Source organism: Chrysochloris asiatica, unplaced genomic scaffold (genome assembly GCF_000296735.1).
Source record: "Chrysochloris asiatica unplaced genomic scaffold, ChrAsi1.0 scaffold00135, whole genome shotgun sequence".
NCBI lineage: Eukaryota > Metazoa > Chordata > Mammalia > Afrosoricida > Chrysochloridae > Chrysochloris > Chrysochloris asiatica.
This window is the reverse complement of record NW_006408653.1, coordinates 2,912,421-2,934,604: the sequence shown is the minus strand read 5'-3', so window position 1 is coordinate 2,934,604 and position 22,184 is coordinate 2,912,421. Positions and strand designations below refer to the sequence as shown.

Genomic DNA, 22,184 nt, shown 5'->3' with positions numbered 1-22,184 from the left:
AGATTCACCTCTGATGACATGAAGACAGTGGTGCATTTGTGGCTCCTAGTTCAGCCTAAAACCTTTTTAAATAAGGGAATATTAAAGCTTGTTGACAAATGGACAAAATGTATCAAAAAGCAAGGAGGTTATGTCTAAAGATGATTTTTTTTTTTTGTCTTTTTTAAAAGTTAATTAAATTCTGCAGCCAGAGTGTGGATAATTTTTGACTCAGCCTCGTACATCTGAAATATGTGAGATGAATAATCTGCCCGTCATAGTTTTCAAGGAGCATTCTGGCTGCATTTCTTCTGACACAGATTTTATTTTTCTGGCAGTCCACAGTACAGTCAATATTTTCATCAACACTATAATTCAAAGGTATCAATTCTTTGTTGGTCTTTCTTACTCATTGTCTAGCTTTCACATGCATGTGAGGCACTGAAAATACCTAGGGTCAGGCACATCTTAGTTCTCAAAGTGACAACTTTGCTTTTTAGCACTTTAAAGAATCTTTTGCAGCAGATTTGCCTAATGCAGTAATGTATCACTTGAATTTGCTACTGCTGCTTCTATGAGCATTGATTTGGGGATCCAAGTAAAATTAAATCCTTGATAACTTTAATCTTTTCTCCATTTTTCATGATGTTATTTACTGTTACCAATTGAGAGTTTTTGTTTGCTTTATGTTGAGTTCTTCAAGCCCTCTTCACTTTCAGCAAGCAAGGTTGTATCATCTGTATATCACAGGTGGTTAATGATTCTTCCAATCCTGATGCCATGTTCTTCTTTGTATAATGCAACTTTTTGCTCAGTATACCAATTAAGTGTGATGAGAAGATACAAAACTGACACACACATTTCCTGATTTTAAACCAGGAAGTATCCCCCAATGCTGTCTGAGTGACTGCCTCTTGATATAGATATAGGTTCCTCATGAGCATTAATTACATGTTCTAGAATTCCCATTGTTTCTGTTGTTACCAATAATTTTTTATGGTCCACACTGTTAAATGCCTTTGCCTAATCAAAAAATCACAAGTAAACTTCTTCCTGATATTCTCTGCTTTCAGCCCAAATTCATCTGATATCTGCAACGCTATCCCTAGTTCCATATCCTTGTTTGAATCCAACCTGAATTTCTAGTTGATGAAGTGCTGCAACTTGTTTTTTAGTTATCTAAAATTACAAATATGATTAAAATGCATCAGTAGTCCTTTTCCTTTGGTTTATAATTGCGTTGTTAACGTGTTGAGTTCTGCTAATTTCAGAGTTAAAGTCAACTGTTCCAGTTGATTCTTTCTTCCTCTTCTCAGGTAATCATTTTAGGTCTATTTAAGATGGTCAGGAATATGAGGACTGAAAATGTTTCCACAATCATGGCTCTAATATAAAAATCATTAAGACCCTGCCCCTCAGAGAAGTGTTTTGTCCTAATTGCTACTCCATGGTAGCATCTATCAAGATAATTTGACTTTCTTCTTTAAGTAGGCAACAATCAGAAAATCAAAAGGTGACAAGCCTTAATTACATGTATGAATTTCCCTATTTTGACTTTTTTAATATATAAGTCAAACCTTTGGCCAATGTTAAGATAAAGAGGGTGGTCTGATTAGAAATAGAAAAATGCCACCCAACTCAGAAGCTTTCTTTATAACTCTGTATTTCTATTTATAATGGTCTTTTATATCCTGACATATCTGATAGGTATGTATTGGTATTTCATTGCTGTTTTCATTGCAAGTATTTGATGACATATGAAGTTGAGCATCTTTTCATGTGCCTCTTGGCCATCTGTATATCTTCTTCAGTGAGATCACTATTCAGGTCTTTGGCCCATTTTGTAATTGTATTGCTTGTTTTGTGGTTTAGTTTTTGTTTTAAGTTTTCATTCTGAATTGAGTGAAAGTTTACAGGACAGATCATCAGTTTTACATTCAACAAATCATACACCTTGTTTCATTACAATGGTGATAATTCCCTCCATGTACCATCAGTTTACAACAGTATTTCTCTGTATTCATTTAAGTTCTTTTTGTTTTAAAAACCCCCCTCAGGCATCTATAATAATTTACACCTCCAAAGGGCACATTCTGCAAGCCTGCCTCCTGGCTGCCAGCTCTCAGTCCCTCTCTTTCCATGAATTTAGATTCCTCAGCTGCTCCCTTTCTCCATGTCCCCATCTCTGCCTCCATCTCTGGTATCGCTGCTTCTCTGAATAGGGTCCTGCATTCCTCTTGTGCTCTTCTCCCTTGAAGGTCCTAGGGTCCTCTGTTTCTGGTCTGTAAGATTAACTACTCCCCCATTTTTGTTACATTAACTTCTACCTTTACAATTGTGACAGTCGTAATTAATCATGATAAAAATTCCTCAATATTAAATCATAAGAATCTTATCCCCATCTCTTTTTACCAGACCCATCTAGACAAGATGAAAACTGTTCAGTGGGGACTCTACCTTCCCCCACATACTCTTACTCTAAACTCCCTCTTGAAACCTTTTAAACCAGTCACTTCAAGCCTGTATCACTCCCTCATTTTAGGTATCCAGTGTCTAAATTGCCCATCTCTATCTAACTTGTAGGGAGTCCTGGTGTGGCACTGTGGGTTAATGCACCAGACTGCAAAGCTGTTTGAACTGCAAGGTCAATGGTTCAAGCTCACCAACTGCTCCTTGGAAACCCTATACAGGGTCACTATGAGTCACAACCAACTCTATGGCACTTAAAAACAACAATCTACTTTGTATAAAGAGGGGATAGCATTGATACTTGATGTGAAGACTCCTTCCCTCTCTGTTGGTATTTTGAGCTACTACCTCCATGAGTATAGGTCATTATGGTTTAGTTTTATGAGATCTTTATGTATCTTGGATAAAAGTCCTTTATCAAATATTTGTTAATATTTTCTCCCTGTCCAGCTTGTCTTCTCATTCTCATAACTGTTTTTCACAGTCAGATGTTTTTAATTTTAATGTTCAACCTATCATTTTTGTTTTGTTTTTAGGATACTGTTTTTGATAGTTGTGTTGTTTATGCTGTTGTTGGGTGCTATTGAATCAGTTCTGACTCGTAGCAACCCTATGCACAGAACAAAACAGCTCAGTCCTGCACCAACCTCACAATCATTGCTATATTTGAACCCATTGCTGCTGCTACTGTGCCAGTCCATCTTGTTAGAGGTCTTCCTCTTTTTCCTCTGACCCTCCCACTTTACTAATCATGATACCCTTTCTCTAGAGACTGATCCCTCCTGATAATGTGTCTGAAGTATGGGAGATGAAGTCTGGCTATCCTGACTTCCAAGGAACATTCTGGTTGTACTTCTTCCAACACAGATTGGTTTGTTCTTTTATTCCAACACCATAATTCAGATACGTTAATTCTTCTGCAGTCTTCCATCTTCATTGTCTAAATTTCACATGCTTATGAGGTTATTGAAAATACTTTGGCTTGGGTCAGGCCTCAAACTGACATCTTTGCTCTTCAACACTCTAAATAGGTCTTGTACAGCAGATTTGCCTAATGCAATACAATTGTTTAATTTCTTGACTGTTGCTTCCATGAATGTTGATGTTGGATCTTGGCAAAATGAAGTCTTAGACAATTTCAGGCTTTTCTCTATTTATATGGATGTTGTTTATTGGTCCATTGGTGAGGATTTTTGTTTTCTTTACATTGAGGTGCAGACCATACCAAAGGCAGTGGTCTTTGATCTTCATCTGTAAGTATTTTTTAAGCCCTCTTCACTTTCAGCAAGCAAGGTTGTGTCATCTGCATTAGCACAGGTTGTTAATGAGTCTTCCTCCAATCCTGATGCCATAATTTTCTTCATATAATCCAGCTTCTCTGATTATTTGTTCACCATACAGATTAAGTAAATATGATGAAAGACTACATCTCTGACGCACATCTTTCCCAATTTTAAATCATTCAGTGTTCCCTTGTTCTACTTGAGCAACTGCCTCTTGGTCTGTGTACAGGTTCCTCATGAGCACAACTAAGTGTTCTGGAATACTCGTACTTCACAATGTTGTCCATATCTTGTCATGATCCACGTAATCAAAAGCCTTTGTGTAGTCAATAAAGCACAGGTAAACATCTTTCTGGTAATTTGTACTTTCAGCCAAATCCATCTGACATCAGCAATGATATCCCTCATTCCACATCCTCTTCTGAATCTGGCTTGAACCTCTGGAAGTTCTCTGTCAATGTATGGTTGTAGCCATTTTTGTATTATCATTAACAAAAATTTACTTGCATGCAATATTAGTGATATTGTCTGATGATTTCTGCATTCCATTGGGCCACCTCTCTTTGAAATGGGTTCAGCTATGGATCTCTTCCAATCAGTTGGCCAGGTAGTTGTCTTCCAAATTTCTTGGCATAAATGAGTGAGTGCCTCCAGTGCTTCATCAGTACTTTGAAAGATTCCAATTTGCATTCCATCAATTCCTGGTGCCTTGTTCTTTGCCAGTGCCTTCAATGCACCTTGGACTTCCTCCTTCAGTGTCATTGGCTCTTGCTCACATGCTACCTCTTGAAATGGTTGAACTCCAACCATTTCTTTCTCATACAGTGACTATTTTCATTCCATGTTCTTTTGATGCAATCTGCAGCATTTAATATTTTGCCCATAGAATCTTTCAATATTACAAGTCAAGGCTTGAATTTTTTCTTCAGTTCCCTCAGCTTGAGAACTGCTGAGTGTGTTCTTCCCTTTTGGTTTTCTAACTCCAAGACTTTGCACATTTCATTATATATTTGACTTTGTCTTCTTGAGCTGACCTTTGAAATTTTCTATTCAGCTTTTGTACCTCCTCGTTTCTTCCATTTGTTTTAGCATCTCTACGCTGAAGAACAAGCTTCAGAGTCTCTTCTTACATCCATTTCAGTTTTTTCCTTCTTACTTGTCTTCTTAATGACCTTTGGCTTTCTTCCTGTATGATGTCCTTGATGTCTACCCACAACTCTTCTGGTCTTCGGTCTTTAGTGTCCAATGCATCGAATCTGTTCTTCAGATGGTCTCTAAATTCAGTTGGGATATGTTAAAGGTCATTATATTGGCTCTCATGGACTTGTTTTAATTTTCTTCATTTCCTGCCTGGGCTTGCATATGATCAACTGTTTCACAGTCTGCCTGTGGCCTTGGTTTAATTGATGATAGTGGAGTTTTTCCACTGTCTCTTTCCTCAGATGCAGACAACTTGATTTCTGTGTATTCGATCTGGTGTGGTCCATGTATAGTAATCTTTTATGTGGTTTCAAAAAGGTATTTGCAATGAAGAAATCATTGGTCTCGCAAAATTCTATCATGCGATTTCCAGCATCGTTCCTATCATCAATGCCATATTTTCCAACAATTGATACTTCTTTGTTTCCAACTTTTGCATTCCAATCACCAGTAATTATCAGTATATCTTGATTAATTATACATTTGATCAATTTCAGACTGAAGAAGTTGGTAGAATTCTTCAATTCCATCATCACTTGTTAGTAGTTGGTGTGAGTAAATTTGTGTGATAGTGGTATTAACTGGTCTTCCTGGTAGGCATATGGATGTTATACTATCACAGACAGTGTTGTACTTCAAGGCAGATCTTTTTAAGTTCTTTTTGGTGGTGAATGCAACACCATTCCTCTTCAGTTTGTCATTACTGGCATAGTAAACCATGTGGGTGTCAGATGCAAAATGGCCAATACCATTGCATTTCAACTCAGTAAAGCCTAGGATATCAATGTCTGTGTGATCCATTTCATTTTTTACAATGTGTTCCATTTCATTTTTCACAATTTCCAATTTTCCTAGATTTTTGTCCTTCGTACATTCCAAGTTCTGATTATTAATCGATGTTTACAGCTGTTTCTCTTGATTTTAAGCTGTGCCCCATCAGCAAGTGAAAGCTCTATTTTATTTACATCATCCTGGTCACCTTTACTTTGAGGAGGTACCTCTTCCCTGTCATGTTTTGAGTGCTTTCCAACCTGAGATTTTCTTCCCACACTATATCTGACAGTATTCTGGTGCTCTTCATCATGTTTCATATTCAGTATTCTGGTGCTGACAGTGTTTCTCTGCTATTTGTAAGGTTTTCAGTGACTCAATATTCTGAAGTAGTGTGTCTCTCCTCCTTTCTAGTCTGTCTTCTTCTGGAAGCACAGCTGAAATCTGTCTACTGTGGGTGACCCTGTTGGTATTTAACATACCTGTGGCATAGCTTCCAGAATCACAGCAACACACAAGCCACAGTATGACAAACTGACAGACAAGTGGTGGATATTGATACTAGAAGCTTTAAATCAATTTGGGTACATTTTTTATTGTGAGGGAGAAAATAAATGGTTAAGCCAAACAAGATAAAGTACTTGTGTTCTCTTGTGTGGTAGATATGAACTGCCAACCTTGCAGTTTATAGTCCAGTGTTGATCCTACATTGCCTGGCAAACCCAAGATAACCAAAACCAAGATAAACACCTCCTCTGTTATCTTCTAGAAATTGTACCATTTTACAATTACCTTTGGGTCTTCGATCCATTTGGAGTTAATTTTCGTGACAGGTATATAGTCTATGTATAGATTCTGTTTTTGCATGTATGGATGTCTAGATACTACACTTGAGCTTTATGGCTAAGTTCAAATGTAGTATCTGTTCTTATCAAGGAGCCCTGGTAGCCCTGAAGGATAAGCACTGGATTGCTAACCACAAGGTCAGTGGTTCAAGCCCAGTAGCCACTCCACAGGAGAAAGACGAGGCTTTTTGCTCCTGTGACGATGCAACACATGGTCCCTGTTAGTCAGAATCAACTCGATGACCCTGGGTTTTGTTTTTCACCTTATGATGACTCCACAAGATATGCTGACAAGATTCTCAGACAGATGCAATATCAGCCTCCCAACAGACTGGGTAGCTCAGGTTGTCTGTGAGAAGTATCATACCTAATCCATAAATACATCACTTTGAGGACACCTCATATGTATGCGAAAGCAAGACAATGAATAAAGAAGACCAGAGAAGAATAATTACATTTGGATTACAGTGTTGGAGAAGAATAATGAAAGTACGTACCATGGACCATCAGAAGAACAAACAAATCTTTGTTGCCCATGTTCAGATCTAGGCCATACCAGCAACCAGAGTGACTGGGCATGCCACTGGACCAGAACCTCAGTTTCTCCAATTATACCATAGGGATAATAAAGGTACCCACCTCATAGGGTTATTGTGATGCTTAAGTGAGATAATTCATGTAAAATGCTTGTACTGGAGGTGTTAGTGGTGGTGGTTGTTACGTGCCATCAAGCCAGTTCCAACTCATAGTGGCATAGTAATTATTGTTGTTAAATGCTGTTGAATCAGTTTTGACTCATAGTGATACTGCATAGGGTTTCTGAGGAGTGGCTGGTGAGTTTGAACCACCCACCTGGTCTCGTGCTTTATCCCACAGCGCCACACCTTGACTCCACAAGCTGCTGTCAACTCCATTCTGACACATGGTGACTGCATGTGTCAGAGTGTAAGTACTTCATAGGGTTTTAAAGGCTGTGACCTTTCAGAAGCCAATCAGTAGACCTTAGTCACCAAAGTATCTCTGAGTGGGTTTGAACCAGCAACCTTTGAGTTAGCAGCTCAACAGTGCTTAACCATTTGCTCCACATGCTCAATAAATGTCAGCCGCTGCTGTTCTTCTCATTCCTCCTGCTCAAGTCTTAAGAGACTTACCCCAGTGTTTCCCCTCCTGCTGTGGTTAGTTCACCATGTTGTTGCCTCCTAATTGCAGTGTCAAAAGGTCCTGTTTCTTATGGATATTTTCATCCAGCCTTTTGCAGACCTCTATCTCTAACCTCAAGCACTCTCTTCCCCTAGAGCTGGTCGTTCTAGACCTGTGATTACCTCTCTAAATGAAATCTCCTGAAGAGATGTTCTATCAGATCCCCTTCACCCTTGTTACCTTAGCAACCTGCCTGCCTGTCTTATTATTTCATTACTTCATCTTCATTAGCTGTGACCTATGGAGATTTTGGAGACATTTAGGAAGTGAGGGTATGTGAGAGGTCTAAGAGGAAATTGTGAGTGGTAACATTAGTAATGGAGTTTTCTCTATGCAAAGAGGAAGGATGTGTAGCTTTGCTTTTATCTCGGCAACCAAAGTTTGATTTTAGGCATAAATACTGAATATTAAGAACCTCTCATTTGAACCTGTTTATTCCCCCCGTCCCCCTGCCAGCAAGTCAATTGAGACTCGTAGCAATCCTATTGGACAGAGTAGAGGTATTGGTACCTCTTTACTGGAGCAGACAGCTTCATTTGTTTCCCTCAGTGCATCTGATGGATTTGAATCGCTCACCTTGTAATTAGCAGCCTATTGCTTAACCCACTGCACAACCAGGGTTCTTTTTAAACAGCTTGGTGGTGGTTGTGTGCCATCGAGTTGGTCCCACTACATAGCAACCCTCCATACGGTTTCCAAGACTGTGAAATCTTTACAGGAGCAGAAAGTCTCATCTTTCTCCTGCAGAGTGGCTCATAGATTTGAACTACTGACCTCATGGTTAGCAGCCCCACTCATAACCCACTATACTAGCAGGGCTCCTTTTTAACAGCTTTGCTGTTGTTAAGTACCGTCAAATTGGTTCTGATTCATAGTGACCCTGTTTAGGGTTTCCAGGGAGCAGCTGGTGGGTTTGAGCTGCTGACCTTAAGGTTAGCAGTCCAGTCCTTACCCTTCAGCACCACACCTGGACTCCTTGTTGTTGTTAAGTGCCATCAAGTCGGTTCCTACTCAGAGACCCTGCATAGGGCTTCCAAGGAGCTACTGGTAGGTTTGAACCTCTGACCTTGCAGTTTAGCTGTCCATTGCTTATCCTAAAGTGCCACACCAATAATCCAAAGATACCACGTGAGGAGGAGGGGAACAGATAACACTCAAGAGTTAAGCCCCCAGCCTCAGTTCCCAGGTACTGGACTCCTCAGGTGGTAGCCGAAGTCTAACTGAGGCCTACAACAGACTTGAGGAAAGATTTGAAAGTGAGGCTCAGGGCAGGCAGGGAGAAAACTCAGTACAACTCAGCCCTTACCTCACTAGCAAATCACAGAATCTCCAAGAAGGTGCCTAGAACACAAATAGTCACACAGCAGAATTATACAGCGTTTTGTGTCTCTCACAAACTACATCTGACCATCTCATATGTCAGTGTGGGAAGTATGTCAGTCAGGAAGGAAGTACTAAAATGTGTAATGTCAGGATCTGATTTACTGCAGATTAACTGAGATTAACATATCATGTCTTCATACATGATTCAAAAGGTCATATATTTACAATCCCTTGGTTGATTGTTGCCTTCAAGGTGGCAATGGATAAAGGTCATTTCCTATATTGAAGCTTGATGTAAAACACAAGTACCAGTTTGTTTTCTGCCTTCAAGCGGATGTAATTACAGCTTTCACTTGCCCCACATCTGTGAGTCACTGAGCTTGAAATGTGCTGGTGCACCCTGTTAGCCTGGCGGCCCTCTCCCTGGAGCTCTTGTAGATCATCAGGGCCTCATTTCCCCCAGATTTACCTTAATGCCAAGTGTAGTTTGGCATTAAGGTAAATGTAGTTTTCACATCAAATGTAGTTTTCCTCCTCCTCCAATTAAAAAAGTGTTCCTCATCAGTTCTATGCTTGGGGGCTAGCTGTTGTATTTGGGAGCATGCTTTATATTTATGGATTTGCCAGCTGAGATTGTGTTTAAATTTTATTGCTCCCACTTCATCTTGTTCATGACACTGATTTGGCAGATTGGTTTCTCAGTACGGCATCTGTGGGCGGAATCTACTATCTCTCTTCAGGGCCCTCATGTGTCTTTGTGACAGTACCTCTAGTTGTCTGCCCTAGTTTGCTTGTGATGATGTAATAAAAGCCATGGTTGGCTTCAGTAAATATCATTACTCCCTTACTTGTGCTTTCGTGCCCTAGATGCCCATTATCTCCTCGTGCCCACACCTCCCCTGGATGGTCGAGTGTGGCAGGAGGTGACGTTGTCCTTGACAAATTGCAACATAGATCCACAGAAGCAGTATGGCCTGCTCAGGTGGTACAGGGAGCTGGTGACAGGATTAGAACTCAAGCTTTCTGATTTTCAGCCCATTGTTCTTTCTACTGAGCCCTTCTCTCCAGAAGTCTAAATAAGTTACAGTCATGGCTGTCACTTACTGAACATCAGCTAGGTGCCAGGACCATACATTATTTCTGATCCTAACTGAGACTGAGAGTCACATGCCAGACTCTTTTGTAGTGGCTGGCAGATCAGGACTGAGCCCAAGTCTCTCAGGAGCCCCACCCCATGTTCTATATACTGCACTGCACAGGGTTTCTTATGACTTGTTGTGTTGTTGTGAAGGGCTGTCGAGTCGGTTCCAACCCATAGCGACCCTGTATAGGGTTTCCGAGGAGCGGCTGGTGAACTTGAACCACCAACCTTATGGTTCAAAGCAACTTTGCAGTCCAGCATGTTAGCACACCACAGCCCACACGGGATAAATCAGAGGCAGGACATCTGCTCACTCACCCTTCCCATTCCTTCACCCACGTGGTCAGCCATAAGTATTCAGCAGCTGCTCTGTGCCAGGCGCAGTACTGAGTGCTGATAAGCAAGACATGATGAGCTCCCTGTCCTTGGGAGCTCGTGTTTTCAGGAAACTTTCCCTCTCCCTCTCCCCATATTCCACTTTTGCAACATCCAAAATCTCTTTCATGACCCAATTTTGCCAGTCTTGTCTATTCACTGTGCTTTCATGCTTAATTTCTTTCTGTTTTTATAGTCACAGTTGCTGGTGATGTTAAGTGTCATAAAGTTGGTTCTAACTCATAGCCATCCTGTGTAGGGTTTCCAAGGAGTGGCTGGTGGATTTGAACTGAGGTTTTTGTGATGGGTAGTCCAATGCATATTGTATAGCTCCACATCAAGATCCTAGATGTAGCCTTGTTGTTGTTGTTGTTGTTGTTGTTAAGTGCTGTCTAGTCAGTTCCGACTCATGGCGTGCCTGTATAGGGTATCCAAGCAGCGGCTGGTGAATTTGAACCACAAGCCTTGTGGTTCAAACTGACATGAGGTATATACGACCAGTGTCTCCGGTAGAATGTAAGGTCATTCTGCTAATAACACTTAATGAGGACACAGTGTCACTGGTACTTTACCTGTTTAATCTTCCCCACCATGCTGTGTGTAGTTATTATCAATAGCCTTCCGTTACACAAGAAGAAACACAGCTCAGAGAGAATACGTAACTGGCCAGAGATTGTGCTGCTAGTAATTGGTGAAGCCTGGGTTGGATTTAGGCCAACAGGCAGCAGAACATTTGGCTCCTCACCACCACAAACATCACATCGCCCGCTCTTCACACCACAGTTCCCTGCCCTTGGGAAGCAGCCTCGCCCTGGCCCAGCAGGCTTCAGTCACCAGGAAGCACCAGGGCAATGATGGAAAGAGGCCTTTCCTTGCCTGGCAGTCTAAAGAACCTCTAGAGTAGTTCTCCTTTGCACACATGGGGTCACCATGAGTCTGAATTGACTTAACGGCAACTACCTACAACCTATTCTTTGAATAAATGATGCTACCATAAAACACATTAAAAAAGAATCCTCTTGCCAAAATTAGATTAAATAAAAAGAAATAGTTATCTTACTGACATGCAGAGTAAAATTGCCAGAAATCACAAAGACTCTTTACAGAGTCCAAGTTCTTGGAAATAAGAAGACAAATACCAGTGATTTCACACCAGGCCCAGTAGAGCATCTTGCTACTGCCATTATACCTAAAATGGAGCCAGAATAAACCAGCAGATAGGATTATTCAGCCAATGTTTGCTCTGGGCAGAGTGCTGGGAATAAAAGGATGAATTAGATTCAGTTCTGATATTCAAGGAGTGGGCAGTCTAATGGGAGAAACAATGCAATTAAGCAAAATCCATGAGGAAGCACAAAAGAGGATCTAATCTACTGACAGGATTGGGGGATCAGAGAAGACATTCCAGAAGGAGAGCTAGAGCTGAGCCAGCATGTCGCATTTATGTTCATTATGTGCAAGAATATAATTGCAACCAGAATGTAATTTCAGAGACATTTTGATGGTTGATGTAGATAATACGAGAGCATATTTCAGACAAGGGCTGCCTAGGAAAATAAGCTTTGCTTATCAACATTTGTTGTTGTTAAGTGCCGTCCAATCAGTTCCAACCCATAGCAACCCTGCATAGAGTTTCCAAGTGGCAGGTGACCTTGAACCTTCGACCTTGTGGTTCAAACCGACCTTGTGGTCCAGTGCGTATCCTGCAGCACCACACCATAGGAGAAGATGAAATCTGTGCCCTGGATTCTGTATGACACTAAGCAACTCTAATTTCTTATTGTGCCCCTGTGCTGAAATAATAGGGCCTTCGGAAATGTCTGTTGAACTCTAGACTTGAACCCCAAATCCTGAGGCATGGAGGTGATAGAATAAGAGCCAGTTAAACATGTTGGAATTCTGCAGAGACAGGATATAAACCAGCTCCACGGGCCTTCTGTGAGCAAGCTGTCTTTCAAGGGCCCAGCTCCTCTCCCTCACTTTGCTGCACCCCCATTTCTTAAGCCTGTAGAACTGAGAAGAGTACAGAAACCTTCACCTTCGTGATCTACTTCAGAAATAGCCTATCTCATTCCAGGGAAGATTTTCAGGCAGGTGAACGTCTGTCTGCTAGGTCCTAGGTACCTCTACAAATAAAGCTCTCTTGTCTCACCTCAGATGACTTATCTGTACTTTACCACTAAGGCATGTATGGCCCTAGCCAAGAACAGGACATCCCATCATACAGGGACTTGGCTTCCAGGTGGACCTAGGGCCGCCCAGCAGTTGCTACTGCGAGAAGGCTCTGGCTGCCCAGGACAGTGGCTTGTGTCATAAGAAAGAGCCTGTGCCCTTCAGTTATTTCATACTCATGGAACAACCAGGTGTTCCTGTTTCTGAAGGGTGCCATTGCTGGAAAATACAGCCCCTTCTTTTGACATCTCTGAGCAATTTGAGCCTAGCAGAGAAATAAGATCATGGCAAGCCCAGAACTCAGCCATACCCTGCACTCATCTGGGCATAGTGTGTTGTTTGAAATCCTGCCTGTGTGAACATGTGTGCTTACCTGTTCATTAGTCCAGATTTTCTCTCAGCACAGGAGGGCTAGCGCTTACAGGAGGGAGGCTATGGTTATGACCCTCAACTAGTTCTGAGTTTTTATTCTTAGTGGGCAAAGTCTCTTAGCCTCTCCATCTCAATGTGCACCCATTTCACACACTAATAAAATCAGTGTCGTTGGTAGCTGCCATTGAGTCGGCTTTGACTCCTGATGACCATTGTCCCATGTTGCACCGTCTTTCATGATCCCTGCGTGCTCGGGTCCATTTTGTGCTCAGTGTATGTTTTGAGTGCCTTGCATCCCAGAGGACTCATCTTCCAGCTCTACATCACACAGTATTCTATGGTGATCCTTAGGGCTTTTATTGGCTACTTTTTCGAAAATCAACAAGCCTACTTAGTCTGCCTTAATCTGGAAGCTCCACTGAAACCTATCCATCATGGGTGACCCTGCTGGTATTCGATACGAGTGACATAACTTCTAACATCATAGCAACACACAACCCCCACTAAGCAGAATCTACATTTTAACGCCGCCCCTGTGCGATTTGTGTGCATGTTAACATTTGAGAAACAGTGGCTCAGAAAACATGAGGTGGATCATCATTTGAGACTTTTTACTTTGTGCCTTTATGAGCAAAATCCCATGGACTAAAACCTGTGCCCAGAATAGAGCCATAGACCATTTAGGACTTTCTGGGGGCTGGAAAGCATGTATCCTTTTTTTTTTTTTTTAATGTTTTATTGTGAATTATGTGATAGTTTACATGGGAGAACATTAGTTTTACATTCATCCTATTGTATATGGTTTCATTGCCATGGTTACAATCCCGTCCATGCATCATCAACCAACCAAAGGGTATACAGTACAAGTCTGCACCCCAGTCGTCAGCACACAGCCCCTCTCCCTCTCTGTGTCTAAAGTCCCCATCCGCTCCATCTCTCCACATCATCCTTTCTGCCTCCATCTCTGGTGTCACTGTTTCTCTGGGTAGGGTCCCCCTCTCTGCTCTTCCCCCTTGATGGTCCCAGGGACCTCCGTTGCATGCATTTTTAATAGCATTTTCAACTTAACAGCCTGACAGGACATTCACTTTTCCAAAAAAGACTTAAGTGGGCTTCCAAAACCTACCCCAGTAGGGTGACAGAAATAAATGAGGAAACCTAGATTTTTAAAAGTTGTATGTCTGTGGGAAATAACACAAGACCAGGGGCTATATGATAGCACACACTAGTGTTTGCCGCCAAGTCCTGTGCAATTGCTTGTTCTATGTATGTAGCAGACAGTGTAGTGTGCTGGATTCTGAGTGATAGAAGCAAAACAGAAAACACAATTTAGTAACAAGACTGCAGTGTTCAAGGGATTCTTAGTGCAGGGACTGGAAGGAATTTCTTCAGTGAGGCATCACATGGTCTACATTCCCGTAACAGGTACAAAAATACATTTTGTGAGATTTTCTGGTGATACCACTTCATAACAAAAGGCTGTTTTATAAAAGTTCATCTAGAAAGAGAGACTGTGCTCTTGCTGATTTATCACTTGCTAACCTGTGTGGCGCTGTGGGTTAACGCGCTGAACTGCAAAGCAGTTTGCACTACAAGGTCAGCAGTTTAGTCTCACTCGCTGCTCCTCAGAGACCCTATACAGGGTCGCTGTGGGTCAAAATCAACTCGACAGCATTTAACAACAACCTGACTTTCTAACCTGGAGTCCTGGTGTGGTGCTGTGGGTTAATGTGTGGACTGCAAAGTCATTTTGAACTGCAAAGTTGGCAGTTCAAGCTCACCAGCTGCTCCTTGTAAATCCTATACAGGGTCGCTATGAGTCAGAGCTGACTTGATGGAACACAACAACGGCAACCTGACTTTAGCAACCTTTTAAATTACCCTAACTAATCCTTAGTAATGGAGCCCTGGTCGGGCACTGCAGGATCAGCACTGGACTGCTCACCACTAGGTCAGTGGTTCAAACCCACCAGCTGCTCCTTGGAAACCATATATAAGGGTCGCTATGAGTCAGAACCAACTCGATGTCACTAAACAGCAACAGCAATCCCTAGTGCCTGCCCTAGTCCAGTCCCACGTTGTTACACTGTCAGCCTTTTACACATCCATGTATGTATTTACCTGTGGTTATTCCAGGTTTTCTCCCAGCTGAAGGGGACTAGGGCTTACAAGGTAAAGCCAGGGTTACAACCTTTATCACAGAATAACCAAGGTATAAGTGAAGGTGGGACTCAGACAGGGTGGTTGCTCTCTTGTCATGCAGATTGTGGGGAGGCCAGCCCATAGGGGAGCCTTTGGAGCTTGTGCTGGACAGGCATCTTCCTTGGCCTTTGCCTCCCCTGCTCCAGGTTTGTGCCCGTAGTACTAAAGGGCATAGGAAAATCAGGTGTCAGGATCATGTTTTCCATAAATTAAATTCCTACATCATTTGTTGTTGTTAAGTTCTGTCGTGCTGGTTCCGACTCATAGCGAGCCCATATAACATTTCTGAGGAGCAGCTGGTGAGTTTGAACCACCGACCTTGCGGTTCAAACAACCTTGCAGTCCAGTGCTTATCCTACAGTGCCACACCAGGACTCTCACATAAGTAATTATATTTCTTATTTGTTAGTTTGGTAGTACTTCTCAAACCTTCAGATCATCTTTAACTTGAGTTCCCTGTATATCTTTCTTAGTGTCTGTTGCAAGTACAATATGCCACACTGTTTATCTCTAAGAATATGACCATTTTTCCTACCAAATAATGTTGAGGAAACATTTTTTTTTAATATGTCAAGGCAACTGTAAACATTAATCCCTCTGCTCTTGTGACATACTCAGGAGTCGGAGAAGAGCCCCTGTGGGATCTCCCCATGGTAGACCATCCCTGCAGCACTGAGAGCAAGGCAGAAGTCATGGATCTGGACACGAAGGCCGGGTGGGCTCAATTGCTCTGCATAGTAATGGCAAGGGGTGATCTAGAAGCTCTAAAGAAAGTAACTATGGAGACTTAGAAACCACACTGGGAAAATGGTGCACTGAAAGGATGGCCTAGGAGGAACCTTAGAGGGACATGCCCGTTTCTAATGAATAGTTGGTAAAGATCTCTCAACTAAGTATGGATTTCGTTAGAAGGATGAAGAAAGCACCAAGTCCTGCTTCCCTGTTTGCAAGAACAGACACAGCTATGGACTGAGTCGCATCATGTTAATGCCCTTATCTCTCTTGGTTTCTCAGGCAACCTCAGAACCTGTTCTGGATCCACAGCAAATCCAAGCATTTGATCAGCTTTGCCGTCTCTACCGAGGAAGCTCCAGGGTAATGTCTGTGTGGTTGTTTAAATTTTCATTTCCCAATTTATAAGAATATTTATTGTCTTGAAAGTGCCATGCCTTCAAGTCCCCCATTTTAACCTTGTTGGCCAGGATGATGCCCTGCATCCCTGTATGGCCATGTGGACAACCAGCCTGGCCCAGGAAGCACACTAAACTTGGCAGAGAGTGCGGGTAAAGTTCTCTTCTCTATCACAGGCTGTGAGTGCACAGAACTGCTTTATCTTTGTACCACCCTCAAGGAGAACAAGCCGAAAGTATAGTCCTCATCTGAGAGGCCTCTATTTATACTGGTGACCATCAAATCTGTCTTGAGCCCCAAGCCCGCTGGACAATTTGCATTGGTTGAAGTTGTTTTCACCATGGAAGACAAATGCAGAATTATAGTGGCTTAAATAAACACCAATTGTAAATTCTGGCAGTCCGGGCAGCTTCAATGAACCTCCCAGATTTATTTTACCTTGTATCTGTGCCATGTCGAACATGTGTCTTATAGTCATATGGTTCAGGATGGTTGCTTCAGTTACAACCATCACATCTGCATTCTGGCTACCAAAATGGAAGCAGAGGAAGTAGAGCATATACCTTTATTTAAAGATACTTCCTGGAAGACCTCCATTGCCCCAAACTTAGATGCCTGACCACAGCAATGGAGGCTGGCAGAAGTGGTCTTCATTCCAAAATCTATGGGCTAACCCTACTGAAAACTGTAACTATGTAAGAGAACAGCTTTGGGGCCACTGAGACTGGCTGGCAGTCTCAGTCAGAGCTGACATTGCTTCTTCAGCTGCCTTCCCTGATAGTGTCTCTGCCTCAGCAACAGCCCAGTCTACCTGAGCAGCATCCCGGCTCACCCTTCACTCTCCACTCACTCACGGGGGAGATCCTGCAGGCATCTCCTGGGGTGATTTTTGCCCAGCCAAGCTTGTTCAGAGTCCTAATGTGGTGCTGTGGGTTAATGCACATGGTTGGTTTGAACCTCAAGGTCGGTGGTTCAGGCTCACCAGCCGCTCCTCAGAACCATATACAGGGTCGCTGTGGGTCGGAACCTATTCCAGGGCCCTTAACAACAACAATCAGCTAGTTTAGTGGCTTGTTTCTGAGAGCCTTCTTTCCTTTTACAAATTGTGGCTACCCTGGGTCTGGTCTTTTTGTCACCCACAAAGACACTGCAGGTCCTCTGACTGTCTGATTAGATGTCTTCCAGTCCCTCCTCCAGGCTGCTGCCTGGGTCTTCTTTCTAAACCCAAATGTGATTATGTAATACCCCTGCTTAGAATACTTCACCTAAAAGATGGTCCACCCCTATAGCTACCCACTCCCCAAGTCACACCTAAATTCTAGCCATGCCACACAGCCATGCCTGTCTTGAGCCCTGCTTCTGTGCCCTCTCACTCCTGTTTCTTAGATAAACAGATGCTTGGTTGCTTAGTAGCTGAAGGTAAAATGCTTTTCCCTTTTTCAGAGTTTGGGCAGTGTTTATTCTGTGAAGCTTCTCCAGGGGTCTCCTGAATTTGGTCTGACAAGCTTTACTGAATTGGCATCACCTCCCCCTCCAGGCCTCATCCAAGCCCTACCCCAGTAGTTAGGAGTCTGGCCCTTACAGGGAAGTTCTATCATTTCAAACAATCATATTGAGCCAAATCACTAAGCACTGTGGAGTAAGCCCTGCACTGGTAACCACAAGGTCAGCAGTGCAGACGCACCAGCCACTCTCAGAAACCCTATTATACAGCATCTATGTGAATAGAAGCGACTCAATGGCACCCAACAACTACACAGTTACAGAAGGCGAACATAACAACACCTCTTGTGGGGATGGAGGAAGATGGTGAAGTGAGCAACGCTCCCACTTACCCCTCAGCAACGAAGTCACAAAACAATAGACTATTGCACAGACAGATCTCAGAACTCCAGGTGAGAGCTGAGGTGTTGGATGGATGGTCACAGTGAGTCCAGATTTGGGGAGAGGGGAATGGGGATAATACAGGAAATGGGAGAACCTAGCCGCTAATATCTGGAGCGCTAGCTCATCACAACCATTTTGAGTTGGGGCTGGACCATGTACAGGGAGCTCATCTGAGGAAGCTGTGGTCTGATTGCTTTAAGGCAGTGCAGATGGCGTTGGAGGTCGTGGTTGGCGCAGTTGAAAAGGGATGAAGGGAGACTGGGGCATTGTTAAGAGATTCCTGTTGGATATTGCCGTGGCCCTTACCAGACAGGCAGTGAAAGGGTAGCAGAGTAAGGGGAACACTTAGACACAAAGGCTGGCTCCTAGCCCACCCTGGGACACTGAGAACAAGCCTTACAGAGTACTAAAGAGAGAAACATAGAGACAGTCCCCACCTGTGCCATAGGAAGGTTGAGCCCCACCACTTACTTCCATACCTATGACCAGCTAACCTGCCCGTGTACATATCTTAAATTCCAGAGGTCAAGTACTAACACCCCTGAATTAACATTGACTGAAAGCCTAAGGATAAGTGTCCTCTCTAGCAGCTCTCAGAGAAGATACTAAGCCCACTGCTGCAGGGTGGGTTTTGGCTCATAGTGGCCTGTGGTGTGGAGTGAAGCTGCCCCATGGGGTTCCTGAGTCTGCCACGTCTGTCCCCCCCCCGTGCAGCACCTGGTGGGTGCAGACACCACCTTTCAATTCACAGCTGGGTGCTTGGCCACTGCTCCACCAGTGTACACCATCAGAAAATTCACCCACAACAATCAAAATACAAAATTTAAAGTTAAAAACAAAACAAAACAAAAAAAATGATGACAAAATAGTCCAAGTTCAACAAAAAAACAACAAACACAAAATCAGAAGTGAAGAAGGATCAATCAAAAATATAAGGAAGAAATTTCTCCAATGAAGGCCAGATTAATAAAGAATTGATACTTTTCAGACTATGGCACTAAATATGCTTTAAGAAAGCTAACAACAGAGAAAACAAAGTAGGAGAGATTAGGAAACAAATCAATGAACAAAGTGATAGACTTGGAAAACTGAAAGCATAAAAAGAAAACTACTGAAACTGAAGAATAAAGCAACAGAACTATAAAAAGCAAGAGAAACATCAACAAAAGAAATGGACAGGAGATAGAATCAATGAACTAGAAGACAAAATAATTGATAAAATCTCAAGAAAAACAAAGATAAGGAAGTATCAGATTCAATTAAAAAATCTAACATTAGAATGATTGGAATTCCAGATCACCATGACAATAATAAAGGCATAGGAACAATTGTCCAAGAGATTGAATTTCCCAATTTGGAGTCCTGGTGTGGTGCTGTGGGTTAATGCATCAGACTGCAAAGCCGTTTGAACTGCAACGTCTTCAGTTCAAGCTCACCAGCTGCTCCTCGGAAGCCCTATACAGGGTCGCTATGGGTTGGAACTGACTCAGCGGCACTTAACAACAACAACAACAACAAACAGATACCATGTTTGATAAGGTGGAGGGTCAGAGAAAAAGAGGAAGACCCCCAACGAGATGGATTGGCCAAGTGGCAGCATTGATGGACTCAAACGTTGCAACAGTAGTGAGGTTGGCCCAGGATTGGGCAGTGTTACATTCTGCTGTGCATAAGGTCGCTATGGGTCGGTACCGACTCAATAGCACCTAACAACAACAACAAACAGAGAACTAAGCCTGGAAACAGAGGAAGCTTCATGAACCCCAATTAGAAGAAACACAAAAAGATCAATTCTGCACCATATCCTAAGAAGATTCTTGAAAACCAAAGACAAGGAGAGAATTCTGAAAGCAGCAAAAGAAAAACACAACATAGCATACCAGTGTTCTCTCTTAAGAATCAGTGTGGATTTCTCCACAGAAACTCTAGAAGTCAGAAGACAATGAACCAGCATATATCAAATCCTAACGAAAACAATTGCCAATGAAGAATTCTTTACCCAGTAAAGTTGTCATTAGAAAACTAGAGGGAAAGCAATGCATTCCCAAACAAACAGAAGCTTTTGGGAATTTGCCACTGCCAGGCCAGCTTTGCAAATATTACTCAAGGGAAGACTGTCAATGGAAAGGTAAGTGCACTAGATAGATAATTACGTCTATACATGGGAAAAAAGGAGAGCTCTCCAAAAAATGCATTACCACAAACAATCATAGGGACCAAGTGTATGACATTTTCAGAGAATAAATGCAATAATTAAATACCACAAATAATACAGTAAGTTTGTAAGAAATAAGTATAGAATAAATTTATCAGATAAAGGCTATCTAGCGATGTTAATGGAGGCACACCAACAGAATGGAGGCTGGAAGAGCATAGCTGGAATTGATTTATGACATTAGGGTTGTATGTTAACTGTTGTTCCTATGTTAATCACAGCTGCAGTTGTAAGTTGTGTAATGTAATATGTGTGGTAACCATTAACAAATCTTCGAGAAAAAAACCTTCAGAAGAAAAGCATAAAGGTTTTATTGAAAGGCTAATCCGAAAGGAAAAACAGGCAACTCTACAATAATAATAGGGAATTTTAACATCCACTTGGAATTATACACAAAATATCTAAAAGTAAGATCATTAAGGACCTTGAGTTACATAAGAACATTCCACCTTGCATCAGAATGCTACATTCGTCTCTAGCACACATGGATCCGTTTCTAGAAAAGATCATATGCTAGGACACCAAACGAGTTTCAACAAAGTTCAAGAAAGGAACCAAGTATAAACAAAAATAGAAAAATCAGAATTTAAAAAAAGCAAAACATGGAAACTCAAAGTAGACACTTTATTTTCTGTAAGAACCATCAATATTAATGGCTTAAACACCCCATGCAAACAGCAGAGAGTGGCGGACTGGATTGAAAAAAGAACATGACCTATCCTTTTGCCTTCTACATAAGGGCACAAGCAAGCTGAAAATGAAAGGATGGAGGAAAACATTCTGTGCAGCCAGTAAACAAACAAAAAGCAGGGGTGGCCCTACTGATACCAGATAAAATGAACCTTAAAAATCTCTTAACAAGAGATCTAGAAGGACTTTCCATCATACTAGAAGCGTCAGTCCAGCAATAAGACTTACCAGTTATACATGTGCATGTGCATAACAGCAGTGCTCCAAAATATATGAAACAATGCTGAATAATCTGAAAGGAGAAATAGACAACTCCACAAGAGTACACAACTTCAACATCCACTGGCAATTAAGATCATTAAAGACATTGCAAACTGAACCTGTAAGTCAGCTGGCCCTACTGGGCATATGTAAAACATCCAGCATCTGAACAATGCACACGTGGATTGTGTTCCACAATCGAGCATGTGCTAGGACACAGAAACAAGTCCCAGCAAACGTCAAAAGACTGAAGTCATACAAAGCATCTTCTCTAACCATAACAGTTGTTAAGTGCCATCGAGTCAGGTCTGACTCATAGCGACCCTGTATAGGGTTTCCGAGGAGCAGCTGGTGGGTTTAAACTGCCAACTTTGTAATTCATAATCCAGTGCTGTTATGAAGTTAGAAATCAATAGCACCACACCAGTATGAAGTTAGAAATCAACAACAGGAAAATAAATTAATAAATCAATACATGGAAACTAAATGATATACTCCTAAAAAACTGTTGAGACAGAAGAAATCAAAAGTGAATTCACCCCTAAGAACTTGATTGAACCTCAGCATAGTGATCCTGCTTGGTCACCTTAGAGCAGGTGGTGGGCTGGCAATGTCTTGCGTATGGGGTCCCCAGCCGATCTCCTCCCTCCCTGCCTTCCTCGGATGGC

The 22,184-nt window shown here is 42.2% G+C and overlaps 1 protein-coding gene across 1 annotated transcript in view; it reads left to right on the top strand.

The window, feature by feature from the left end:
* VPS8 (vacuolar protein sorting 8 homolog (S. cerevisiae)) overlaps positions 1 to 22,184 on the top strand; it is a 389,175-nt gene that overhangs the window by 354,049 nt on the left and 12,942 nt on the right. Inside the window, exon 45 of the mRNA XM_006869833.1 lies at positions 16,347 to 16,427. Coding sequence (XP_006869895.1) covers positions 16,347 to 16,427 — 81 coding nt within the window. The remainder of the gene's footprint in view (positions 1 to 16,346; positions 16,428 to 22,184) is intronic.